The sequence below is a fragment of the Telmatherina bonti genome, assembly GCF_933228915.1.
Source record: "Telmatherina bonti genome assembly, chromosome: 2".
Taxonomy (NCBI): domain Eukaryota; kingdom Metazoa; phylum Chordata; class Actinopteri; order Atheriniformes; family Telmatherinidae; genus Telmatherina; species Telmatherina bonti.
Genome location: NC_136620.1, coordinates 27,863,985 through 27,886,931, shown reverse-complemented (window position 1 = coordinate 27,886,931; position 22,947 = coordinate 27,863,985). Strand labels below are relative to the sequence as shown.

The following is a 22,947-nucleotide window of genomic DNA, read 5'->3' as shown; positions in this document are numbered from 1 at the left end:
TTAACTACCACAAGAGACATGACTTAAAATGTAAAACTCTGCTCATTTGGAATAAGAACAATAATTAGATGAGTTGCTATGGTCACTTTACTATATTTTCTCATTGAAATCAACATTTCTGACTGGTCTTTGTAAAATCTAATAAAGTGCCCTGAAAACTTGTGCATAATTATTAGGACAGTATCAATACATGTAACAGTATTGATGTTATATCAATACAGCTGTACTTATTATAACATCTGGCTGATCATAACTCCAGATACTATGATGCCTGGTCCCCTTTTGTTTTATTTTGTGCTTTAATATACAAAAAGAGCTATGGTTTGAACGGTTTATTTCCTTTCATTTTTAGCTCTTTTTTTTCCTTTTTTTTCATTTTTGCTTTGCATGGTATTATGAATCCCACTAAAGGTTCAATCCTATGTGCTCACTGGTGTTACAACAATAACCAAGATGGCAGTTTTGCAGTGATTATAAATATGATAATGGTGCAAAAGGTACAAGGTGCCACTTTATTAAATAAAGCTTATACACTGTTATTAGCCTGGTATTCAGAGTAATTATGCTACACTTGGAGCACTTACTGTATATCTTGTTAATTTATTCCTCATTTTTACGTTGCCTCACCAGGTATGAAGGCACCATTGTTTTATGATTTATCAGTCCTGCATCAATTTAGCAGCACAGCAGTTACAGAATTTGCTGCAGATCATAAATACTGTTTAAAAACTATAACTACCAATAAACATACTGGTATAAAAGCTATTTATTCTCATAATAGCATTGGTGGATTTCATGGCAGATTTTTCAAGTTAAATTACACTGTTTGAGTTGGATGCCCTATTAAAATAAATCCAAAAAAAAAAAAAGTATGAATTTGGGGAAAGGCAAAGAATGGTGGCTACATGGAAATCTCTGCTATGACTGAGTCTCTTGTAAAGCTGTCTCAGAATGCATAAAAATGACAAAGCTTTGAAAGCTTTTCAAAGAAATATGTTATTTTTTTCTAACATTTTTTTTCTTACTGCGTTACAGTAAGCTCCTTGATGGACATAATTTCTCATGCAATTCATGCAAATGAACATTTTAGTTCTATTGACAATAGATGTATTCATAGGACTTGTCATCATCTCCACATTGCATTGGACATCATGATCATCATGTTCAAATGTTTTTGTAATGGCCACTCAGCTAACGTTGAGTCTTCTCTGGATTGCACCTTAAAAATGTGAACGTCTCTACTTTGCAACGCACAAAGCACTTAAGAGTTGCCTTAACAGCTTTTGGATATGTTTAAAAGTCATGTGTTATTAATGTCCAGCATACTATTAGCAGGGGTTACATCTCATGAAAGTTTCACAAAAATTGTTAAAAGCAAATGAGATCAAAGTTATTAGCAGAAGAGTATGAGAGATCAAAAGCAACAGAGCAACAGGCAATGATGTAAACACAAGGGCAAAAAAGGTGGAGTTTGCCTGTAGTAGAACAGTGCTTTGTCTGCAACTCAGCTGACCCATGCAGAGTAGTATGTTCCAACATTGTCTACTCTAGCATATGATGACACACCCCAAGGAGAATACTTGGGAAGCTTGAGTATCAGCACAGTTAGGATACATTTTTTTTTCAGAAAAATAAAGAGACAAAATGAAAAGGAAAAGAAAATAAAGCAAGAGCGAAGGCAAGTGTCAAAGCAAAATTTGACAGAAAAGATTGTGGACTGGCCTTCCAATGGCATTGTGTCTGCTACTTAACCATGCTACATAATGGATGGGATGGGAGAATGTGAGTGCTGCATTAGACAGGGTGGGCTGCAGGGCAGGGCGGACACTGAGGACACTCCAGAGGCATCCCCGCTCATGCCAGACATGCTGTTAAGGCTCCAAGGCTTTTCATAACCTTCAGTTGAAAAACAGAGAACGTTCTGAGTACACTGCAGTGCTTAATCCATGACAGAATGTTTTGATTCTCCTCACTGCTAACACTACACCTGTTGCTTTCTTGTTTTTGTCTCCAAAGAAACAGGTCAGTACAGACATGAGACAGATTATTATTCTCCATGCATTGTATGCATTAGGAGTACAACAGCATGCACCGGGTGGTACTGGAATGGTTTGGAGTAAAACACTGAAAAAAAAAAAAAAGGTAGGCACCTCAGGCAGGGAATGTTTAATCAGCTACAGGTAGAATTTCATACTGCATGCTGTTTACTGCACACAGCCCTACAACATTTTTGTAAAATCAATATTCAATTAAAAATATATTTTGTATAAACTTTTTTTGAGAGTTTTGAATTAGTAAACCAAAATCAGTCATGTTATCTTTCATAAGTAACGATAATATGTAACATTAGCACTCTTTCATTTGTGTTATGCTCCTTCACCATACTGATAGCACCCATCAGCAAGACACTTCATGCACCGTTATGGTCAAGAGGAATGTACTCATAAGTCCAGTTCCCAAATGATAATTATCATTAAAACACATATACATACATGGTACACATGTAGCACATAAATAGTTTCTTAGCCATATAAGACAACACATTCTAAGTCATATAAATCTTGAAAATAGCTTTCTTATTCGTAAATAAATAGGGGTATTACATTATGGTATCAAAAAATATATTATGTAGATGTTGACAATAATTCTTGACATTTGTGATGATTGTGCTTGGCTTTAACATATGCTGTTGTGGGTTAGATTAAAAAACAATCCCCAGCAGGCTGATTAAGGAAAAGCAGCTGCTGTGAGAGTGTGTGAGCGTTGTGGAAAGAGGTTTGTCATTGTGTGTTTGTGAAAAACTGAGGTGTAACAGTCAGTGATGAGACAAAGAAGGGTGTTTCCTGTCTACCATCTACAGGGTGTCAGTGTTTCGGGGGGGCCTGTGATTGGCTGTTACTGTACGTACCCCTCCTCACTCTCCCCCCTGTGTGGTTGGGGCATTCAGCAGTGGTGACCAGGAAGCAGGGCCGCTCTCTCTCACTGGGGCTGAAGATTTCCTCTGGAGATATGGCCTGGTCTATGTGGGGGCAATCTTCATTAGCCAGAGCTGCGTTAGCTGCCTCACCATTGAGCTTAGAGTCTTGAAATAATGAAGAAAACAAACACATCTGGATTCAGTCTGTCCTTTCTTCCTACTTTACAACTCAATGCACACAGGGATTAATACAAACAATATCTCCGGCTGTGTAGCTGTTGTCTGATGTTTACCTTGTTCTTCTTTGTGAAAGTTCTGTTTGTATTTTTTAGCACAAACTGTATCAAATGTCAATATATGTTTGCACTAGCATCACCAGAAGAGCATGAAGATTTCTTCTGACATCTACTAATGTTGTCCATAACATTAGAAATACATCCGCTCTGTTAGCCGTAAGAGAGAGGAGGAGTGAATCACTGCATTAAGAAGTGCAAAATCAATAACAAGATTACTCAGGGTCTGCCTCAGTCTCTCTATCGTCCCATTCAGTCAAATGTGCTTTTCATGACATATTTTATTGACTTATCTCATAATTTCATTGGTTCAATCTCATGACTTTATCAATGGTTGATTGAAGTGTGGGAAGAGCTAAACAGCTGATAGTTATATGGCTGCTTCAGAATGACTGGGATGCAGTGACACAACACTGTGTCAGAATGTGGGTCATGTTTGTATCTTACCTTGAAATTTGATCTCGAAAACATCGTCATGGGCAATTGGGCTCGGATGCTGGGAGCTGATGCTTGACTTACAGTAGTTAGGAGAACCTGGCTGGGGAGCACGAGGGATATGCCGGTTTTTTTTCTTTGGTAGTTTCTGTTTCGCCATGGCCAACGAGTAATACATTCCAAAGTTGTTGACAATCACAGGGACAGGCATGGCAATGGTCAGCACTCCTGCCAAGGCGCACAGAGCTCCAACCAGCATACCGAAGGTCGTCTGAGGGTACATATCTCCATAGCCAAGGGTTGTCATGGTCACCACAGCCCACCAGAATCCAATTGGGATGTTCTTGAATTGTGTGTGATCACTGGCTCCTGGGTCATTGGGGTTAGCGCCAATCCGTTCAGCGTAGTAGATCATCGTGGCAAAAATGAGGACGCCAAGAGCAAGGAAAATAATGAGGAGGAGGAACTCATTGGTGCTGGCCCTCAGAGTGTGGCCCAGTACACGCAGTCCCACAAAGTGACGGGTCAGCTTGAAGATACGCAGGATCCGGACAAAGCGAACGACTCTCAGGAAACCCAGCACATCCTTAGCTGCTTTAGAGGAGAGCCCACTGAGACCCACCTCTAGGTAGAAGGGGAGGATGGCCACGAAGTCAATGATGTTGAGCGTGTTTCGAATAAAATCACATTTATTTGGACAGAAAGTTATTCGCATTAGAAATTCAAAGGTAAACCACACCACACAAACGCCTTCAATGTAGGTGAGGTAGGGCGCAGTCTCGGTCTCCTGGTAGGTGTTAATCACTGTGGTGTTGCCCACCTGCTCCTCCTCAGTGCGGTTCATGATCGGGTTAAAGGCTTCATGGGTCTCTAGACAGAAAGTGGTGATGGACACCAGAATGAAGAACAGTGAGGCCAGAGCTATCCACTGAGGAGGAAAAAGAGACAGGGTGCCATAGAAGAAACAAAAGGGGGGGGGGGGGGGGGGGGGGGGGGGGGGGGGGGGGGGGGGGCAGAGAGCAGAATGAGCACAGTAACAAATGCAGCAAAATCAACCCTGACAGTCTAACAGCCGTTCTTAGCTAGGCACAATCCAATTCCTTCTATGATCTCAGACAATAGCATCGTCTATAGTTTGACAGTGACATTGACATCCTATCCCCATGTGTGTCTTGACTCTGAAGTGTCACTGTAAAAAGGACAATTAGTATGTGCTTGCTCTTCCTTCACTTGCCTCTGCTGTCTCTCAAGGTCAAGGCATTTTCATGGGTGTGCTACACGCAGAATTGTAAAGAGCCAATAGCAGCAGCAGCAGCACAAGCAAACAGGACATCAGTGTCAACTCTCTTGACTAAATTTAGCTGGGGTTCTTCCCTTCAGCATGGCCACTACAGAAGGTCTTCCCTACACAAGGTCATACTGTCCAAATGATCAACTCCTGGGAATCACAATGAGCTTAGACAAGCCCATATTTCCCTTAATGGCAAAAGAGTACTTTAGCCTTCATTATGTATTGATTTCATGTTCAAATTTCATCACATTTAGGTTCAGAGATTTCTAATGTACACTACATGAGTGTAACTGATACAGTAACACCCCCCGCCTACCACCTCCCCTAGGGTACTGACTGCTGGCCAGTTCTCATGATGTCTTCATGTCATGATACTTTATTTTTTAAAGTTTGCTAATGGTTGTTACCGTAATGTTACACATACAGCAACAGACATTAAACTAAGTAAATTATCTTTAAATTTCAAGGTTTTATGTAACAAGCCACACACACACACACACACACACACTCAAAAATTGATAAATAAAAACATGAATAGATCATGTGGTTTTCCCCATCATTAAAATTAGGTTAAAATAATCAACCTCAGGTCAATATTAATACACCATATGTAAATATATAGATAGATAGATAGATAGATAGATAGATAGATAGATAGATAGATAGATAGATAGATAGATAGATAGATAGATAGATAGATAGATAGATAGATATAAATATAGATACAAATATAGATATAGATATAGACATAGACATGTAGATATATATAATTCAAGCCTGCTACATACTTTAGAAGCAAGAACTATTTTCTTGTTCTTGAGGCCTGGAGAAAAAAATAACTTTTGTTTTCGTGGACGTGGCAGAAGACAGTGCTCAACTCATCAGGCTGGCAAAGCTTTTTCTTGTAGAGTTTTAAAAAGTATCATGTGATTGGTTGGAATTTTGAAGTGGGCGTGGTTAACACGAAAAAGCATGAAGCAGAAAGTTGTCTCTTCTTCATTTTTGATGATGCAGGTTAAACAGACAGGTGAGAAAATGCCAACTTCTTTATATGTGGCATTTTAACATATGGACACACATGTACAACCCGAAGTTTCTCGTTGAAAATAAAATAACCACATTCATTACACTTACAAGGAGACATCTCAGCTCACAGTGATCCCCACCCCATTGCAGGTGAAGGTTCTTGTGGAGTATGAATAGACCAGACAAAAAAGAATTGTTTTCTTGTTCTTGCGGCCTCGACAGCAAGAAGAAAGTTCTCACTTCTTGTGGAGAATGTAACAAGCTTTAAGGTGCAGGATATTTAGGTAGGCGGAGGTTGATTGCAATGCATCCATTCTTTCCTTTATAGTCATTCTGCTGTAGATTTACTTGCAACCTATTTCCTGACCCAGTTTCGGCCATGTTATAGGAGCCTATTTGTTTAACTGGTTTCCAACTTGTTGCTGTTAGAGGGCGCTATATTGTTACCTGGACAGGTGACATATATAGGCTAAATGAATCACTGGTTTGGCAGTTGTTTGACCCAGAAGGGTAAAGGGTTTTTGACCACAGGGCACGAGAAGTTGTAGTTTGTTTGCCACAAATTTATGCATAAAAGAATAAAGATGATTGAATCTGCAATGAAGTAATGGAAATGAGTGGAAATCAATTACGGCAAAGTGGCTCGTCGAACCTACTTAGTCCCAGCAATCTCAGTAACTTTGTTTAGATTTAGCTCCTTTAACACGTATATTCTAGTCACATGTAGGCTATGTGTGATTGCTTTACCTATGAGTTTAGAAAATGTCGATTTAGGATGGAGATCAGAACTGACTCAATAACAACAAGGTGTCAGGAGCCCATGCATGCAATACAAGCCATTTAACATGCCAGATGAGACTTGTAGAGTCTGAGATCTAGCTTTAGGATTTTTAAAGCTTCTCAGACCATTACATGGTATGACTGGGATGAATTTGCAGAGATGTCCACTCCAGGAAAGATTGACGACTGTCTAAAAATGCTTGCCATTTGTGAAAAGTCTTACCACAGAACAATGGACTCTGAATAATTTGGAACTTATAACCTTTCCCAGATTGATGAGCAGCATTATTACCTTTTCTATAATAACAATTGATGTTTTTTTGGCATCTTCCAGACCAACATACTGTCAAAATCTATGATTTAGTAGAAGTGCTCACATGAGTTGATGATCAGTTAATCAACTTCCTTTAATTAGCACCATCTGAGCATATTTCCTAATTCCTTTAGAAGCATTTACGCTGAGGTTGTAGTTCAATTCTTACACATTTCCGCATTTTGCATTACTTCGTGTATACATTGTGTGTCATGCATTGTTCATCTCAGGATATACAAGATGTATAAATGCTAAAAACTAGTTTGTATTCTATTATGTCCTATATATTAAGCCTTACTATCTTAAGATGTACTTTATTTATTATATGACTGATGAGTGAATACCCTTAATGGGAACCTGAAGTGAATGGATCAGAGATGGAGAGGAAAGAAAACAGGAAGGGAAGAAAACAATTCTATGAAATGCAAAATGCTAAAGTTAGATCAATAACATTCTGTTCTTGCATGAAAATGTCTTTAAAGGGCCTGTGTAGTACCTCTTAAACTAATGCACAGCATTGTCATATAGCAGGCAAGGATAATGAATGACTAAAAGGAAGGTGTAAGTTGGAAATGGACAGGTCCAGGCATGAAGTCTTCTGGGTATTTTACTGAGTGAAGGAAATTGTGCCTCTGCAGATGCATCCATTCACAGTGAGGCATGCATGCAGCATGAGATGGAAAACAGACCCTCATTATAACAGCTCATCACTGGTAATTCATCGCATTGTTCAGAGGAAATCACTGCTCTTTATGAATGTCTGCTTCCCTTCCATGTTAGTATAATAGTCCGGGGGGGAAACTGTGTTGACTCTAGAACACTGACTTCTGTCAGCAAAGCTTTTTAAAAGCAAAGATTTTTTTTAATTGCAGGGACTGATTGATTGATGTAGGAAATCAAATGCAGAATTATATTAGTCTGCTGGTTTAGCTAATGATGCTTAGTTTTGGTTGATATGAGGTATGAGAGATTATAAAGCATTAACAAGTGATGGTGTTATGTCAGATTGCATAATATTGTTGTATTGTCCACCCCCTCTACAGTATGTTCAGTACAAAACAGCATGTAGTCCCTAGACCTAACACAATCCAGTTCAGCTGCACTGCAAAACATAACCTCAAAGAATATTACAGCTTGGAGGAAAACAAAGACTTTAGACTGTTAATGAATGAATGAATAAATAATGATGAATAAATATAATAATGAAAATCATGATGGAAATAAAGATTATTCTCTTAATGATTATTCTCAAATGGCACAAGGAATAAAAAAAAAAACTTTCTATCAAACTTCAGTATGTTAAACCTTCTTAAATATATGCTACTTTCATTTTGTCCTCAAACACGGTGACTTGTCAGTCTTCTGAGTATCCTAATTTTCAGACTGTTAAGCAAATACTGCATTTAATCAAACAGACTTTTAGGAACAGTGTGGACTTGGGGGAAAGTGGCTGGCAAGAAATTGTTTGCTCCCTGATTCTCATTGTTGCTGTCAAGCCACAGACCTACAGTTGTATGCAGTGACAAGGCCTTTCCAATGATGTATTCACTGTGAATAGAGTCTGTAATTAACTCTGAAGCTCACATCTAATTAATCTTCTTGCCAATCTTGGTGGAGCTCTGTCAATCCACATTCTTATTATGCTTATTGTTGAATGTGGGACATGTCTGAGTTTTCCGCTTGGGGGGGATTTTCTTTTATGTAGAAGGTTAAATGTGCAAGTATATGTCCAATGTGGGGTTACACATTTAAGAGTAGGAGTATGCCAATTTATACAGTTATATAGTTGATAACTAATTATGTTAAGTGAGTTTTTACACCTGTCAAATAGCATGCAGCACAGTGGTCAAAAATCACTAAAAGATCTAAAATGGCAGGTAATTGCTTCCATTTGGAGGCATTATGCCCAGATGGAAAAGTGCCCATAACCTAGATGAAAAATGTCACCTCTAACAGCAACCTCATTTTTTGTCTGGAGGTCTGCCACAAACATTCTGGTGGTGCCAAAGAGCTGGTTTAATGTCTAGCTGGCCTATTTAATCAAAGATCCAGCCAGCTCAGAGATCCCTGTGCCCTGGAAATATCAGTTCAAAGATCAGTGGGAGTCAGGATGAGTTTCCCTATCTCCTGATACAAGACGGAGGAAGAGTGGAAGTAATGATTTGCATCTAAATTGTTTTAGCTCATCAGACTGATTCTTTTCAGAGTTTTTTCCCCTCTGCTTCCTCCTTCTTAACATCGACCTGTTATGGAAACCCCTGAGAGCAATGCAAGGTCATAAAAGCCTCTCAATCTCATTAGTCTTTGTAGTAATCAACAAGGAGCAGAGGGACTACAATTCACAGGTTGATTCCTTTTGATGCAGCATTGACTGTCTAAAAAAAACAAAACAAAAAAAAAAAAAACAACAATTAAACGTTGGAACAATATTTGGCTTAAATGTACCTCGTCACGATCTCCTTAGATCTTAGTTATATCTAAGATATCTAAGTAGCCTTATAGATATTAACAAAGCCAAAATTCAGGCAGACCTCTTAAAAAGCAACTCACCCTTGCATATTTAGAAGAGTAGGGATCCTCAAACAGAGCCCAAACCCGTTTCTGCCACCGACTCCACAGGTTTCCACTCCTGACATCAGGTGAGTCCCCCTGTGCCAGCCTCCTCGTCATTTCATCTGCATCATCCTCAGCATGCTCCTGCTCGGGCTCTGGATCTTCGCTCCCCAGGTCTAAAAGGCCTCCTCCGCCGAAACTATCAAGGGCCTCCTCTGCCTCCCGGTGCTGACGATAGGTCATCCAACAGCATGGCTCCACGTCGGTCTCATCAATGCCCCAGAAGGCCAGTTCCTCCTCATAGAGCGGCCCGCAGACATCAGCTGGACAGTGCAGTTTACCTGTCCTGTAGTAATTGAGGATATGTGCAAAAACGCCAGGGTGGCGGTCGAAGAAAAATTCCTCGATCTTGGCATCATAGTCAAAGTGGTTGGGTGCATCAGGCTCGGCCAGCCAGGACAAGCGAGTGCCAGGTAGGGTGCGCAGGGTGCTGCGGTATGTCTGATGTCTGATCCCTCCCACGTTTATAACAATGCGATCCTTGTCGTCGCTCAGGCCCATTGCGTCCCCTAGGCATTTCTCCAATAAGTTCCCCTCATCGCAAAGGTAAATCTAGGCGTACCTTGGACAGACAGTAACAATTACGCACAGAGCCACCTGTCGTTTCTCTCTGAATGGGGGGGGGGAAATTATAGCAGTGCGTGACACGCGCCAGGCTACATCCCTTTCTTTAAGCACCTGTCACGCAGCTGGAAAGCTCCTCAAACAGTTGCAGCTGTAAAGGTAAAGAATCTCTATCCAAAATGCTTGTAGCCAATGGGATCACATTAAGAATGGACGTCACATCGCTGGTTAATCCAAGATGTCGAGTTAAAAGCACAAACGCGGACTAATTTCCCGCTCCCTCCCCCCCTGTCAATAGATTAAATCCAGCTCATTGGATTCACCAGGTTGCCGCAATTGATCAGATGAGTCCTGAGTAGGTTTGTGACTTTCAGAGCAAGGTGACTGCGGTGGTGCTGAGCGGACAGCGCTTGTCCGGCTGCTCTCCGCGCTACTCGGTGCCTCTGCTGCTGCCTACAGACTCACCTCCTTCACACTGAGCTCAGCCAGCTCCCTCTCTGCGTTTGACGACACGCCGCCACAAAACAGCAGGTCTTTGTCTCAGCAGATAGACGCTATACCCTGCACAGAGACTTTTCCCTCTCATTCATGCGTTCCTAACAAGAAGTCCACAGTTTGTTTGAGGGAATATAATGTCCCCCAATTCTGCAACGCGATCAAGTGGAGAAACAAAAAAACAAAGATGAGAGGGCGACAAGCCTCCTCCAAAACGCCCAAACTGCCTGTTATTCACGTCGAGCCCTGCTCCTCTCAGCTCACATTGAGCATGCCCAGTGGAGGATCTTGCATTCAGTCTGTTTAAACAGGCTGTCAAGTTTCCAATTAAGGCTGCTGAAGTGATTAAAGCTGCCCACTTATTCTTTTCCACCTTTTTTTTTTTTTTAAATTCACATTAGGTCGTTGCTCGGAGCTTGTGGTCGGTGAGCAGCTGTAACAGTCAGGAGGGGACTCATCAGTCTCACGCACAGCTGGCTGGAGAAGGTGTGACCTGGAGCCATGAACTCGCAGATGCGCCCTAAACACACAAAAGAAGGGAAAACAACTGTGATAATAAACTGCACCATTTTATAACACCACTAATTGCGAATGTACGATTTAAGAATGCTGGTTTATTTTTTTATTTCAATTTATAGTTGTGACACTTTATTAAGATCAGGCACGCTTCCATGACAACAGATATTAATTCGCCCAAACGCTGAGCTGCACTTGTTTCGTGTGATCAAATTTATGAGACAGTTTCCTCTTCTACCAGAAGAGGGCGCTATTTACCCTTGCAAAGATGGTATCCCCACATTTTGCGCTTTCTGACAAGTGTAATTATTGTATGACATATAAATAAATAAGAAAACAAGTAAATAGATAGAAATGTGGAAAGAATGAAAAACTATTTCAGGAAAATTACTTCCAAATCAAGTTTTTGATTCTGATTAATGCCTTTCTTTCGCAATTTAAACGGCTTCTTTCCTTCATTTTTTCATCGTTTAGTGGGAAATGGGGTATCTTCTGGCTTAGATAAAGATCTTATTTCCCCTCAGCCTTCTTCTCCTGTCAGCTGTAGTTGGTGGGCAGTTCCCCGTCTCGGTTTTCACTCCTCATTATGGGGGAGGAGTTTGCTGTATGGATGCTTATACTAACTGGCCTGAATAAACCCAGTCTTTTGGCAGAGAGTGTGTGATCGCTGGAAGTAGACTGGTCTCACAAATTCTTGATTTGGGGCGAGGCAACGAGCTGATAAAGAAGTGAAAACATGGCTGTTGCGGGCTGCACGAAATGCATAAAATACATGTTATTCTTCTTTAATTTCATTTTCTGGGTGAGTCAAAGTTATTTAACTTTTTATTTTCGTCTTGCGCTTGTTTACCTAAAACGCCTAAAAACAGAAACATCTGATTTTAAAGATGCTTTAAAGCATATTTATACATGCATGTGTGTAACTCAGATCTTTTGGTTTTAAAATTGAGAAATTCCCGCCCAACAGGCCCAATCTGGTCAAAGGAAAGAATCAGGATAACTAAATCTAACAGGAGCTGTAAATGCCCAGTTACTTTCCACAGCAGTTTAAGGTGACTAAAACGTCAAAGACGTGAGCCATTCGTGGTGGGTTGGCTTCCCCAGACCTCTTCAGCTGTGTTTTTATCTGTTTGTCCCATTAACTTTGCTTCGGATCCAGCATCTCCTCGACTTAGTCGTGACACTGTCCTGAACTGGCAGAAAATTTATGATTGTTTATGTTGTATTTAAGGAGACACCTACTATTTAGTACAAGATGATAAAATGCAGTTCAAAATATCTAAAAAAGGCAGAAATCCCTCATCATAACGTGTCTTCTTTTTCAAGATTCTCCTTGAGTTCATCTTGTTTTCTGAGCACTTATTCAGTAGCAAGGTACAAGGCATAACATCTCCATGCCCTCATCTTCACATCAAATCGGACAGTGTGGGTGTTGACCTGTGGTTGTGAAGAAATGATCACTTGCTTGTTAAATGTCAGTTGTTTAACTTTTTAAATGGCTTAGATGGTATAGAGCCACCAAATCCTGGACACACTGCATTGATTGACTGTTTCCTCTGTTGGTTTAGAGCTGTCACTTGTGAAAACTCTTGAGCTCCCTCTTCCTCATTCAGCTATTTTTCAGAGCGTAGAGGGTTTAGTTTCCTGTTTTTATGTGAGAACAATGGAGCCGAGGCAGGGCAGAAAGAAAAGAATAGGGGGAAAAAATGGCCAGCTATCTTGATTTAAATGCTGGCATGGGACAATAAAGTTCATGATAACAGTTGTAAGAAAAAATCTGCTTTAAAGATACAGAATGTTTTAAACAATGTTGTGACAGCTCAGTCGGTGCTGCAGGTCACTGAGGCACAGAGGATGGATATCAATTTGATCCTTGGTTATTCTTATTCTATGCTGACCCAGATGTCATAGATTTCCCGCTTGGCTATGTATGAAAACACCTTGACTGGATTTTTAAAGTCTTAAAAGTTAATGACTGGCTTTAAAAAAAAAAAAAAAAATCATTGTAACATTCCTCCTGCCGCTTAGTATTGTCCCCAAAGGTTTTATCAAAGTGAGAAATGAAAGAGCAAATAATTAAAGCCTACATTTCTTTCTTTCTCTCTTTCCTTCTTTTTTATTTATTTATTTTTTTGTCGGGGGTCCAGCTGGCTGGAGGTGTTATCCTAGGAGTGGCTCTGTGGTTACGACATGACAGCCAAACCAGCAACCTCCTCATACTGCAGTTTGAAGGTCAACAGGCACCGGGCACCTTTTACATCAGTGAGTATACACTACAGGAGACCTACAGGTCATGTACAATAATAGAGTCTGTCTGACATTCACTACACTAGGTCACAATACCCAGGTATTTTTGTAAAAGGATTTTACATTTGTTCTGACTCAGATAGGCTTAAGGACATAAGATGTTATAGAAGCTCTTTACAGGATTTATCTGCAAATAAAAGACTAGATCTCTTAGACAAATATGATTGTATTGTTTGATTCATTGATGTCCCATGCCCAATTTAGTTTAATTTCTTCAGCTTACACATTTTACAGTCGTGACCAGAGAAGTAGTCATACAGAGATTACTATGTAAATTAACTCTGTTAATCTATTTATTTCCTGTAAATTTATATTTTATCATAAAGTTGTCTTTATAAAAAAAAAAATTTCACAGTTAAATGTACATTTAAAGTTAACTAGATATTATAAACAGCTTTCTAATATTAGCTGACTGTGATGTGTAAAGTTAGAATGGGCGTCCTGACCTCTAAGAAAAGACCAGGAAACAGGACCTACGTAAATCCGCAGCTTGACTTAAGTGTCCCAGCTACCATCTACCTTACCACATGATATTCCTTGATCTCTGTATCAGATAAATATTGAGGAAGAAAATACTAGTCTTGCGTCTTGCTGAAGCACTTTCAAGAAAGCAGCCAGATGCTTCAGACAGCTGTTTGGACAGATGTGGACTCTGAAGAAATAGCCTTTAAGGACTGTAAATAAATAAAAAAAACAAGAGCCAATGCCTTCTTTTGCTCACACTTTTTAATCATATGAATGGTTTTTGAAACTGCAAAAGAAGCACTTGCTAGCTTTAGCAAAAATGATACCACAGAATCAGTTGCATGTGTCAGAAGTTGTGGCCGTTACATGAACTCAGGACACAAGTCATTGTCTTGCCTTCTTCTCTGCCTCCTGTGATCCACAGGCTGCAATACATGACATGATGTAAATGTTTCAAAGGTCCATCATCTGGGTTTGCTGTAGTGGTGAACTGAAGTGAGCCTATTAATTTACATTTGGGCTCCTGCCGCTCTGCGTACTACTTACCCCTCCGTAAGTATACAGAGCAAAGGCAAACCTCTGCTTTTTATAGAAGAGAGGCAAACTCGTGATTTTAAAAGCAGGGCGGCAAGAGAGGCCCACCCAAGTGATATCAAGGGAATGTTTCTTTTTTTTAAACCCTCCCTTAAAAACACACGCCCTTGCATAATTCAAGCAGCCTTACATGTGCATATTATCCCTCAAATTAGTGTATGAAGTGGGTGTTTTTAGCATACTGGCTCAGTAAAGTGGTATTTATATAAGACTGAGAATACACTTGCTCCTACCTCTGCACCAGTGCTTGAAATCATTATTGGTGGCAGTTTTCCGCTCTGGTTAGTGCTGTGGCTTTTCAGACAGTTGTAGTTCAACTTTTCAACTCCCCGCTGAGAGGTGGATGAGAAAAAACCATCACACTCCCATGTCTGTATGGTAAATACGCAGTCCCAGCCGGGTCAGGGTTAGCTTAGCTTTGCATAAAGACAATGAATGGGGGGGAACAGCTGGCCTGGATCTGTCCACTAAAACGCTAAAGTGGCTGGGTGGATAACAGCTGACTGGCAGGGAACTGGTTCCAGCTTCATATTTAATGGGTAGAGAGTTAACATGGCATGAGAGCGGAGGCAGGATACAGATAGTTATTTACAGAGACAGGAAGTACATTTACTCAAGCTCTGAGTATTGCTTTAACAGCTTTATGTGATATTATTTTGGGTTACTTCACATACTCAGAAACTAGGATTTAATCTGGTATAACATACTAATAAGTCATACCTTGTTTTGTTTGTAACCTCTTGTGACATTATTCAGTCTTTCCCAAATACATAATCAATATTTAAGCAAAGTTCTCACATTCATTCACCGATTTCCACTTTTAAAAAAATTATCTTGTAAAGTTTAACAATCATGATATATATACAGTGTCCTCAAATTTATTCATACCTGTTTATTAATGAAAAGGCTGAATTTACAACAGTCACTTAAATAACTGGAAAGTAAAACAAGGAACAATAAGTAAATATTTGCTAAATATAATTTATTGATATGAGGCAACGTTTTTTCATTTAATTGAGTTGAAGGAAAACAAACAAATGGGTTCTGGACAAATGACTTTTATGATGAGTGGGACAAAATACCTGTCAGCAGGGGCAAAAGTCTGATTGAGAAGTGCAGAAAAAACTAGACTGTAGTGAAAACATCAAAGGATTGTTCAATAAATTTTAATGTATGAATGATGTAACATTAGTTTTTGAGTGATGTAACATCTATTATTTTATCATATACACACACACATATATACATATATACATATATATATATATATATATATATATATATATATATACATACATATATATATATATATATATATATATATATATATATATATATATATATATATATATATATATATATATATATATATATATATATATATGTATATATGTGTGTGTGTATATGATAAAATAATAGATGTTACATGTTTTTGAGTGATGTTACATCATGCTGTTGTATTGCATTGTCACTAATTCTCAAGCACAGTTAAATTACTGCTGTTTTTTTTTTTTTTACCCTTTACCCTTTTTACCCTGTCCTACAGCGTCACTGGTGATGCAAATCACCACCAACCAAGGGTTCAGGTTGGAAATGTTACATGCCAAGGTTCCCTCTGTTAATTGAAACAGGTTTAAGTTTTTTATGATCAGAAACCGTCACAGATGTCCTGTACCGCAATGTTTACATGTTCATCACTGATTATTCTTAGGTAGGAGGTTGTTCACTCTGGCTCCACAAATATTAGGCAAGAGATCAAATCTCATTTTTCCACCTTTGTGTCCTTCATAGTTAAGTAGTGTTAGGAATAAAAAATGAAAAAAAAACAGGGTAAAGAAATGAAAAAAGACCTGGCAAGGCTCAGCTTGACCTACAAACAGTTACAGATTTGCATCATGTTATTTTAATGCCTCTGTATATAAAAAAAAAATCAAAATGGTTTTTATTGTTCATTGTTAGTACTATGCTTTGGACATGTGGACAAACATCACACATATTTTTTTTTGTGAGACTGTGCTGTCTGTAACTAAACTATAACTGAACTCGGTAGCTATTTATACCCTATAATTGTCATCCAAAACTACAGGAGGCCCAGTAACCAGAAATGTTGAGTGGCACCTTTAGTGGCACATCTTCTAAGAAGTGACTCATTCTGGGTTACAGTAAGCTGGGTCATACCCATGCTGGGTAACTCTGACATTCACTGCAGTGAGTCGGAGCTCTGTGCATGTTTTCTCTGACCTCTTTTTGTTTTAAAGTCTGTCTTTGGCACAGATGATGGAGGGAAAGGTTAATGTGGTCTTTCTTAATAATTTATCTTCATTATTTATCCATTTACATACATGTGACGTATTTCATTTCAGTTTTTTTCTGTCGCTCTCCAGCAGTGTGAAAATGACCTCATAGTTTTCTTATTTTTTGAAATGCTGGGTGAGAAGTGCAAGCAAGGCTTTAAGCTGGTGTTCACCTCCTCTCCCTCCCATTCCTTCTGGAGATTACACCGTGAGACAAGAAATAAATGAACTTCTCCGGGGGCCTTAAATTGCATGTCTCTTTTAAAGACTCAATAGCTTCCAAACCTCAAAGGGTGTTGTCATAGTAATGGAAAGCAGTGGAAATAATGACTCCTTTGCTGCATTGCAGAGTTACTGGCCCTGGTAGCTGTTTCTCAGTACAACAAAAGTTCTGAAAGAGAAAAAGGGGGCAGGGTGGGGGGATGGGGGGCGTAGACATAAGGATGGGGACTGGTTGTGCGTGATAAATGAGATACAGTGTGAGGTGTTAGAGGCTGGCAGAAGTCTGAAACGGTCTGCTCCTTTCTGAGAGCTCTGACAGGCGACATTAGAGGCTTTGTGTGGTTGTTTGGGTGTGATTAAGAACAGAAAACTTGCATTTTTCCCATGGAGTCTCACTAAAATAAAAGAAAAATAATCTTTTTAACTTAAATGATAGCACTAAATATGTAGCACCTGACAAGACACGGCATTTTGGATGGTCATGTTTTTAGTTTTTATGTCATATCTGCCATCAAATCAAGGGAGGGTGCTTACATGTGGGTAATGGAGTAAAACAAATAAGGTTAGTCATCAGATAACTATCAAACAATCACAATGAATTTAATCTTCTTTGGGAATTTAAAATGTGAATTTATTTTTGTCACTTCCTGTTTAAACAGCTCACACCCTCTCACCCTCTGACACACACACACACACACACACACACACACATTCTTCCTGTGATAAATAGAAAACAGACCTATTCCTAAGAATTTCTTCTTTGAGCCTACTTCAGCCTCTGAAATATTCAAAACATTTTGCTGATGCATTCAAAAAATCCTGCAATTTAAATGGATTTTCAAGGAAAAAAAAAGAATTTGTAGAAATTAAACTATCTGAAGAATAGTACAGGACATTTAGGAGAAATACTGTAGTTTCATCTCTGCAGTGCGTTTGTAAGCTAGAGAAAACATAACCCGGTCACCTGCTGTAAATGGAGCTTTTTTTTCTATTAGTTGATTTTTTCCTCCAGTGGAGCCCTTTGCACGCTCTTCTCTGCATCTAAATGTTTATAGATTTTTATTTACATCAGTGTGGCTCAAAAAAGTGTGTGTATGGCTGCATGTGTTTTTACATGGTCCATCCTGTTTCCTGGGGAATGCTCAGGGTCAGCGGTCAGGGCATAAAGGGATTTGCAGGGAAGTCCGGGGTGTCCGGAAGGCATTTCCTCAACCTGGCCAACAGTTATGTGAAGTCAGCTCCCCCTTTCTCACCCTGGAGCTGTTTATCTTCAGGATGCCAACATGTCATGTCACTGAGAAGGCAGGAGAAACATCCAGGAAGCTGGAGCAGAGACCTCCAGCGCTATCACTGCTGCCCCCCAGTGGTGTTATGATGAACCAAGTGTCTGACTGACCCCTTTTTCTGTTCACAGGTGTGTACATACTCATAGCTGTTGGAGCTGTAATGATGCTTGTGGGTTTCCTTGGATGTTATGGTGCCATCCAGGAATCTCAGTGCCTGTTAGGGACGGTGAGTGTTTCCCTGATAGACTTAGTAGCTCAATGTTCTGTTTATTCCAGAAGAAATTCTTTTCCATTTATGTAATTCTAAATATTTGGATTATTTTTCCGTAGTTCTTCTTCTTTTTGGTGATCCTCTTTGCCTGTGAAGTTGCTGCAGCGATCTGGGGTTTCATGAACAGAGACACAGTAAGTACAGCATAGCACACACAGCATATTGCATGTATGCATCTTCCTCTGCTCCAGTAAACCTGATCTGTTTGTTGTGGTGCTGCCTGATCCTGATTATCCATAGATCTCCAAAGAGCTTATTAATTTCTACGACTCTGCATACATCAAGGCAGTGGATGTCTCAGGGTCTCCCAGTAAAGATGCAGCTATCAAGGTGTTGGGGGTTTTCCACAGTACGGTATGTCATTAAAGAACATTTTCACTTGCAACATTAGATTGTCATATATAATGAAAGAAATATGTTTTCTGTTGCGCAGGTTGTTTAATCAATGTTCCTTTTCTTGTTTTCTCCTTCAGCTCGACTGCTGTGGAAAGGGAGATGACACTAATCTCTTCATGCAAGTGGCTACTACCTTGTGTCCTGGAAAACATCTAGAGACTTTTCAGAGATCCCACGTATGCCCAAATTCTCCATTTAGTTATTAAGAAACACTTTATGATACTAGTTAATATTTGGCCACAAGAATTTTGTCTGGCAGACAAACTTAACTCATGAGTTTAATTGACTGCAGAACAGAGGGAAAGTAGACTATCTCTGGAACAAATAAAAAATGTATCTTTCAGGTTTAATGGCATTGCTGTTTGAGTAAACAAATCACTTCTTTCATGTTCTTCTAGATCAGTGGTCCCCAAACTTTTACTGCAGGGCCCCCTTTTCATGGACTGTAATAATGGCTGTAGCATGTTTGTCTTCATTCTTCATAATATCAGATAATAACATTTTGATACACACAACACATTGTGGTCTCTCTTCATTACCTACAACTGATTATTAATATTAGTTGACCATTACCTGGTCAAGCCCAACGGCATATATGCCCCACCTTATTTTCTTCTCTTTGTTTAGTACTTAAACTCTGTCTTGTTGATTCATCGTCATTTCTCATTGGTACTTTCATATCAGGATGAGGAGATGAGGACTCAAATGCAGGAACAGAGCCAGAAATGATGAATGAAGACGTTTTATTTGCAGAACTCAGAACTGAACTGAACAGACACAAACAGAACTGAAACCAAGGGCTATAAATACTGGGAAACAAAACAAGACACAGATTAAATGGATGAACTAACGAGACCAGCTGAAAAATATGAACAGGAACAAAGGTTACACAAAAAACAAGGCAAGCGAACTGAACAAGGAAAATCTACAAAATAAAACAGGAAACTAGAACTAAAGACAAAACACCAAACACATCAACAAATGTTATTTCGTGACACTTTCATAAATGTGTCCAGTGCAACCCTACAAAAAGGCCATATTTTCATTTCTAACTCAACTGTGGTTATAGAAAATGGCAGATCTCAACCAGAACACATCTTTTATGATGAGAAGTTAGCTAAGAACAATACAGAGCCAAGCATAGTTTCAGCAGGTTGGTGGAGGGGATCCACAGCTTTTTAAGAGTTGCATGAAAAATAGGTCCCAGAAATAGGTTGGGAGCTACTGTTCTACACAACAATGATCCATCAATTTGTGTCAGACATCTTGAAGCAGGGAAACATCTAAAATATGCAGGACAGTGGCTTTCAAGTGGACTTTGACATCTCTGGACAGAATCATAGTGTTCAGTTATGCTTTTGTCCACATGGGTGTTATGAAGTAGCATATAACCTTGACTCAAACCACCTCCAAGTTAGTATTGGCATTGTAATCAGATATTTTATGTAATCAGTTCTTTATAAATGTACAGTCAGCACTAGTGATTAAAAGAGTTTGTTGTTTTAACAAAGTTCTCAATAACTTGTAATCCATGACAGAATGGGTGTGTGTATGTCTGTGTGTGTGAAAGAGAGAGTTACATTAGAACTCATTAGTCATAGTTTCTTCATCACGCCTCCGTCTACTTTCAGAGCTGTCATGATAAGCTGATCATGCTGTTCTCCGAGAAGCTCTACCTCATCGGTCTGGCTGCTTTGGTGGTCGCCGTCATCATGGTGAATTTCATTCATATGATCAATATGATCGTCTTGTGTTTTGTCAATATTTCAAAGAATTCTCCCATTTTATGAGGTGTAACTGCTTAAACATAATTATTTTTTTCTTCACTTAGATATTTGAGATGATCTTCACCATGGTGCTCTGCTGTGGGATCCGTAACAGCCCAGGAGTGTACTAGTTGTCCAGAAAGCAGCAACAAGCCACATTACTCAACGCTAAAGTGTTTTTGTGCTTTGGCTTTTTTGCTTTTCACATGAGATGGCTATATCTTCTATTATCTTAGACTAGACATGTTTTTTTTAAAAAGTTGTTTATCTATCACCACTGATCTTAAGACAATAGTTTACATTCTTGAGGTGAGACAATCTTTAGTCATCAACACAGGTTGTATTACTTTTATACACGCAGTTTGTTGGAAAATGTTTCTCTAGATGTGACTGATTCTGTTTTTATGGATGTATAAATTGTAGATATACATGTATGTTGATAACATTTTGGTGAGTGTGTTTTCTTTGGTTGATTGTTGATGTTGCATCTTACTGCAGTGTGACAGTATTATTTAAGTAGCGGGGTTTCTTTAATCAGCAAAGATGCTTTCAGTCAACTGTGTCTCCTCTTTGACCCTGATGAACCCTCTCTTTCTGTTGCAACTTAAAACACCTCTCCTTGGATAGAGGCAAACTTTGTATGCTTTCTGTCTGAACCTGTTTTAAAAATGCTAATAAATTATGTCACCTCTCTTGTACCAGTTTTACTTTGTTTCTGTCCTTTTTTAACTTACTTATTTTTGCATGTAACCCATTAGATGTGTTTCCCATCATAGGCTGAGCTCTATTTCTGTAAGCAACCTTTTATACAGTCTATGGTAAGCAGGGAGCAGTTCCCTCATTCAGTCATTTTTCAACTGCAAAGACACTTAAAAACACTTCATTAATCAGCAGTTTTGAAATATCCCTGGTAAAGTTTTGCAGTATCCCTACTTTGAAGTTATGCTGGCTGTTGACCCTTCTTTTTTCTTGCCCGTTCAACCCCTAACTGGTCAAGACAGATGGCTGCTCTTACTGGCTTTTATTTGGCAAGATTTGATATATTTGTTTGATTTTGATAGCTAAGCTATTATTTGGACTATTTTAGATGGTAAAGAATTTAATTTAATTAGATTTTCATTAGATTACAGTTAATTAGACTGAAGTGGATTGTATTATGATTTTTTTTTTTGTTTGTTTTGTTTTGTTTTATCTTGCCTTGGGGTGTATTTTGTTGTGAAGTGAACCTGTAACAAAGCTGAATTGAATTGAATTGAATCAGTTGAGTTAAAAGGCCTCTTGTAGTTTCTGTTGGTCTCCACGAGGGGGCACCATCATACGCGCTACCTCAGTTTGGACTCTCCCACGCAGCCCTCCTAACGACATTAACAGCTCAACTGACTTGTATTTCCAGCACAATTAAAGCAGACACACCCAGACACATTTGTTAACCGAACAGGTTCACTTTTTTCTCCAGAGAAAAAAGAATCTGTGCAGTGTAACAAAGTTTAAATTTCAGGATAACCTTGAGCTCGAACAGACCAACAATTTCACATAAATGTTGAACACAGTCTCAGAATGAACCTCTTGAATGGCCTGCATTTATACACTTTTCATTCATACTTCTTTTTTATGGTATGTGTTGGATGTGTAATTCTGCTGCAAGTTCACCCTTGCCACTGTTCCTTTGGTCTGTTGCTGGAGTTTTGAACTTTGTCCTTTGGCTCTGGATTAGAGACGTCCTACAGCTATCGCAGACAACCATATTTAGCCAAACGTGTGGTATGCTGAACAAGGTGCAAACAATTAGAGGAAGCCAACTTTCCTGTTTCAGCAAGACAATGCTCCTAATGATGAAGTGAAAGACTGAATGTGAGACAGGGGCCTCAATAGCCAAGACCAGTGTCTGACTGCAGATGCTGTTGTGTTTGATTTGGGAGTCGTTTCCTGCAACAATCTTACTGCCAAAGACTGTGAGAGCTTTAGTATACACATATTAATGTGATCGACAGTTAATAATTACACTCTGTATGGGTAATGTTTGATTTGTACTGAGGTTTGGCAAACTCAGAAATCTGTGAGTATTAAACAATAAAACAAAAAGAAACAGAGACTTATTGGCAC

At 39.2% G+C, this 22,947-nt stretch overlaps 2 protein-coding genes across 2 annotated transcripts; one reads left to right on the top strand and one right to left on the bottom strand.

Annotated features, from left to right (window-relative positions):
* Positions 1 to 1,756: 1,756 nt before the first annotated feature.
* kcnc1b (potassium voltage-gated channel, Shaw-related subfamily, member 1b) lies at positions 1,757 to 10,169 on the bottom strand (the record flags this gene model as incomplete). The annotated part of the gene is made up of 4 exons (XM_079249079.1): positions 1,757 to 1,896; positions 2,909 to 3,082; positions 3,658 to 4,573; positions 9,606 to 10,169. 4 exons carry the CDS (start codon positions 10,167 to 10,169, stop codon positions 1,757 to 1,759), a joined length of 1,794 nt encoding a protein of 597 aa, XP_079105205.1.
* A 1,731-nt stretch (positions 10,170 to 11,900) lies between these two features.
* On the top strand, positions 11,901 to 21,536 carry LOC306770260 (CD81 antigen-like). Its single transcript, XM_079259105.1, has 8 exons — positions 11,901 to 12,045; positions 13,391 to 13,505; positions 18,540 to 18,637; positions 18,742 to 18,816; positions 18,923 to 19,036; positions 19,156 to 19,254; positions 20,710 to 20,793; positions 20,910 to 21,536. The coding sequence occupies exons 1-8, from the start codon at positions 11,980 to 11,982 to the stop codon at positions 20,973 to 20,975; spliced, it is 717 nt and encodes a 238-aa protein (XP_079115231.1). The 5' UTR covers positions 11,901 to 11,979; the 3' UTR covers positions 20,976 to 21,536.
* The last annotated feature ends 1,411 nt before the right edge of the window (positions 21,537 to 22,947 follow it).

Coding starts and splice junctions, on each gene's coding strand:
- LOC306770260 (XM_079259105.1), top strand. CDS start 11,980: ATGGCTGTTGCGGGCTGCACGAAATGCATAAAATACATGTTATTCTTC. Junction 13,506..18,539: donor ACCGGGCACCTTTTACATCA/GTGAGTATACAC, acceptor TTCTGTTCACAG/GTGTGTACATACTCATAGCT. Junction 19,037..19,155: donor TGGGGGTTTTCCACAGTACG/GTATGTCATTAA, acceptor TTTCTCCTTCAG/CTCGACTGCTGTGGAAAGGG.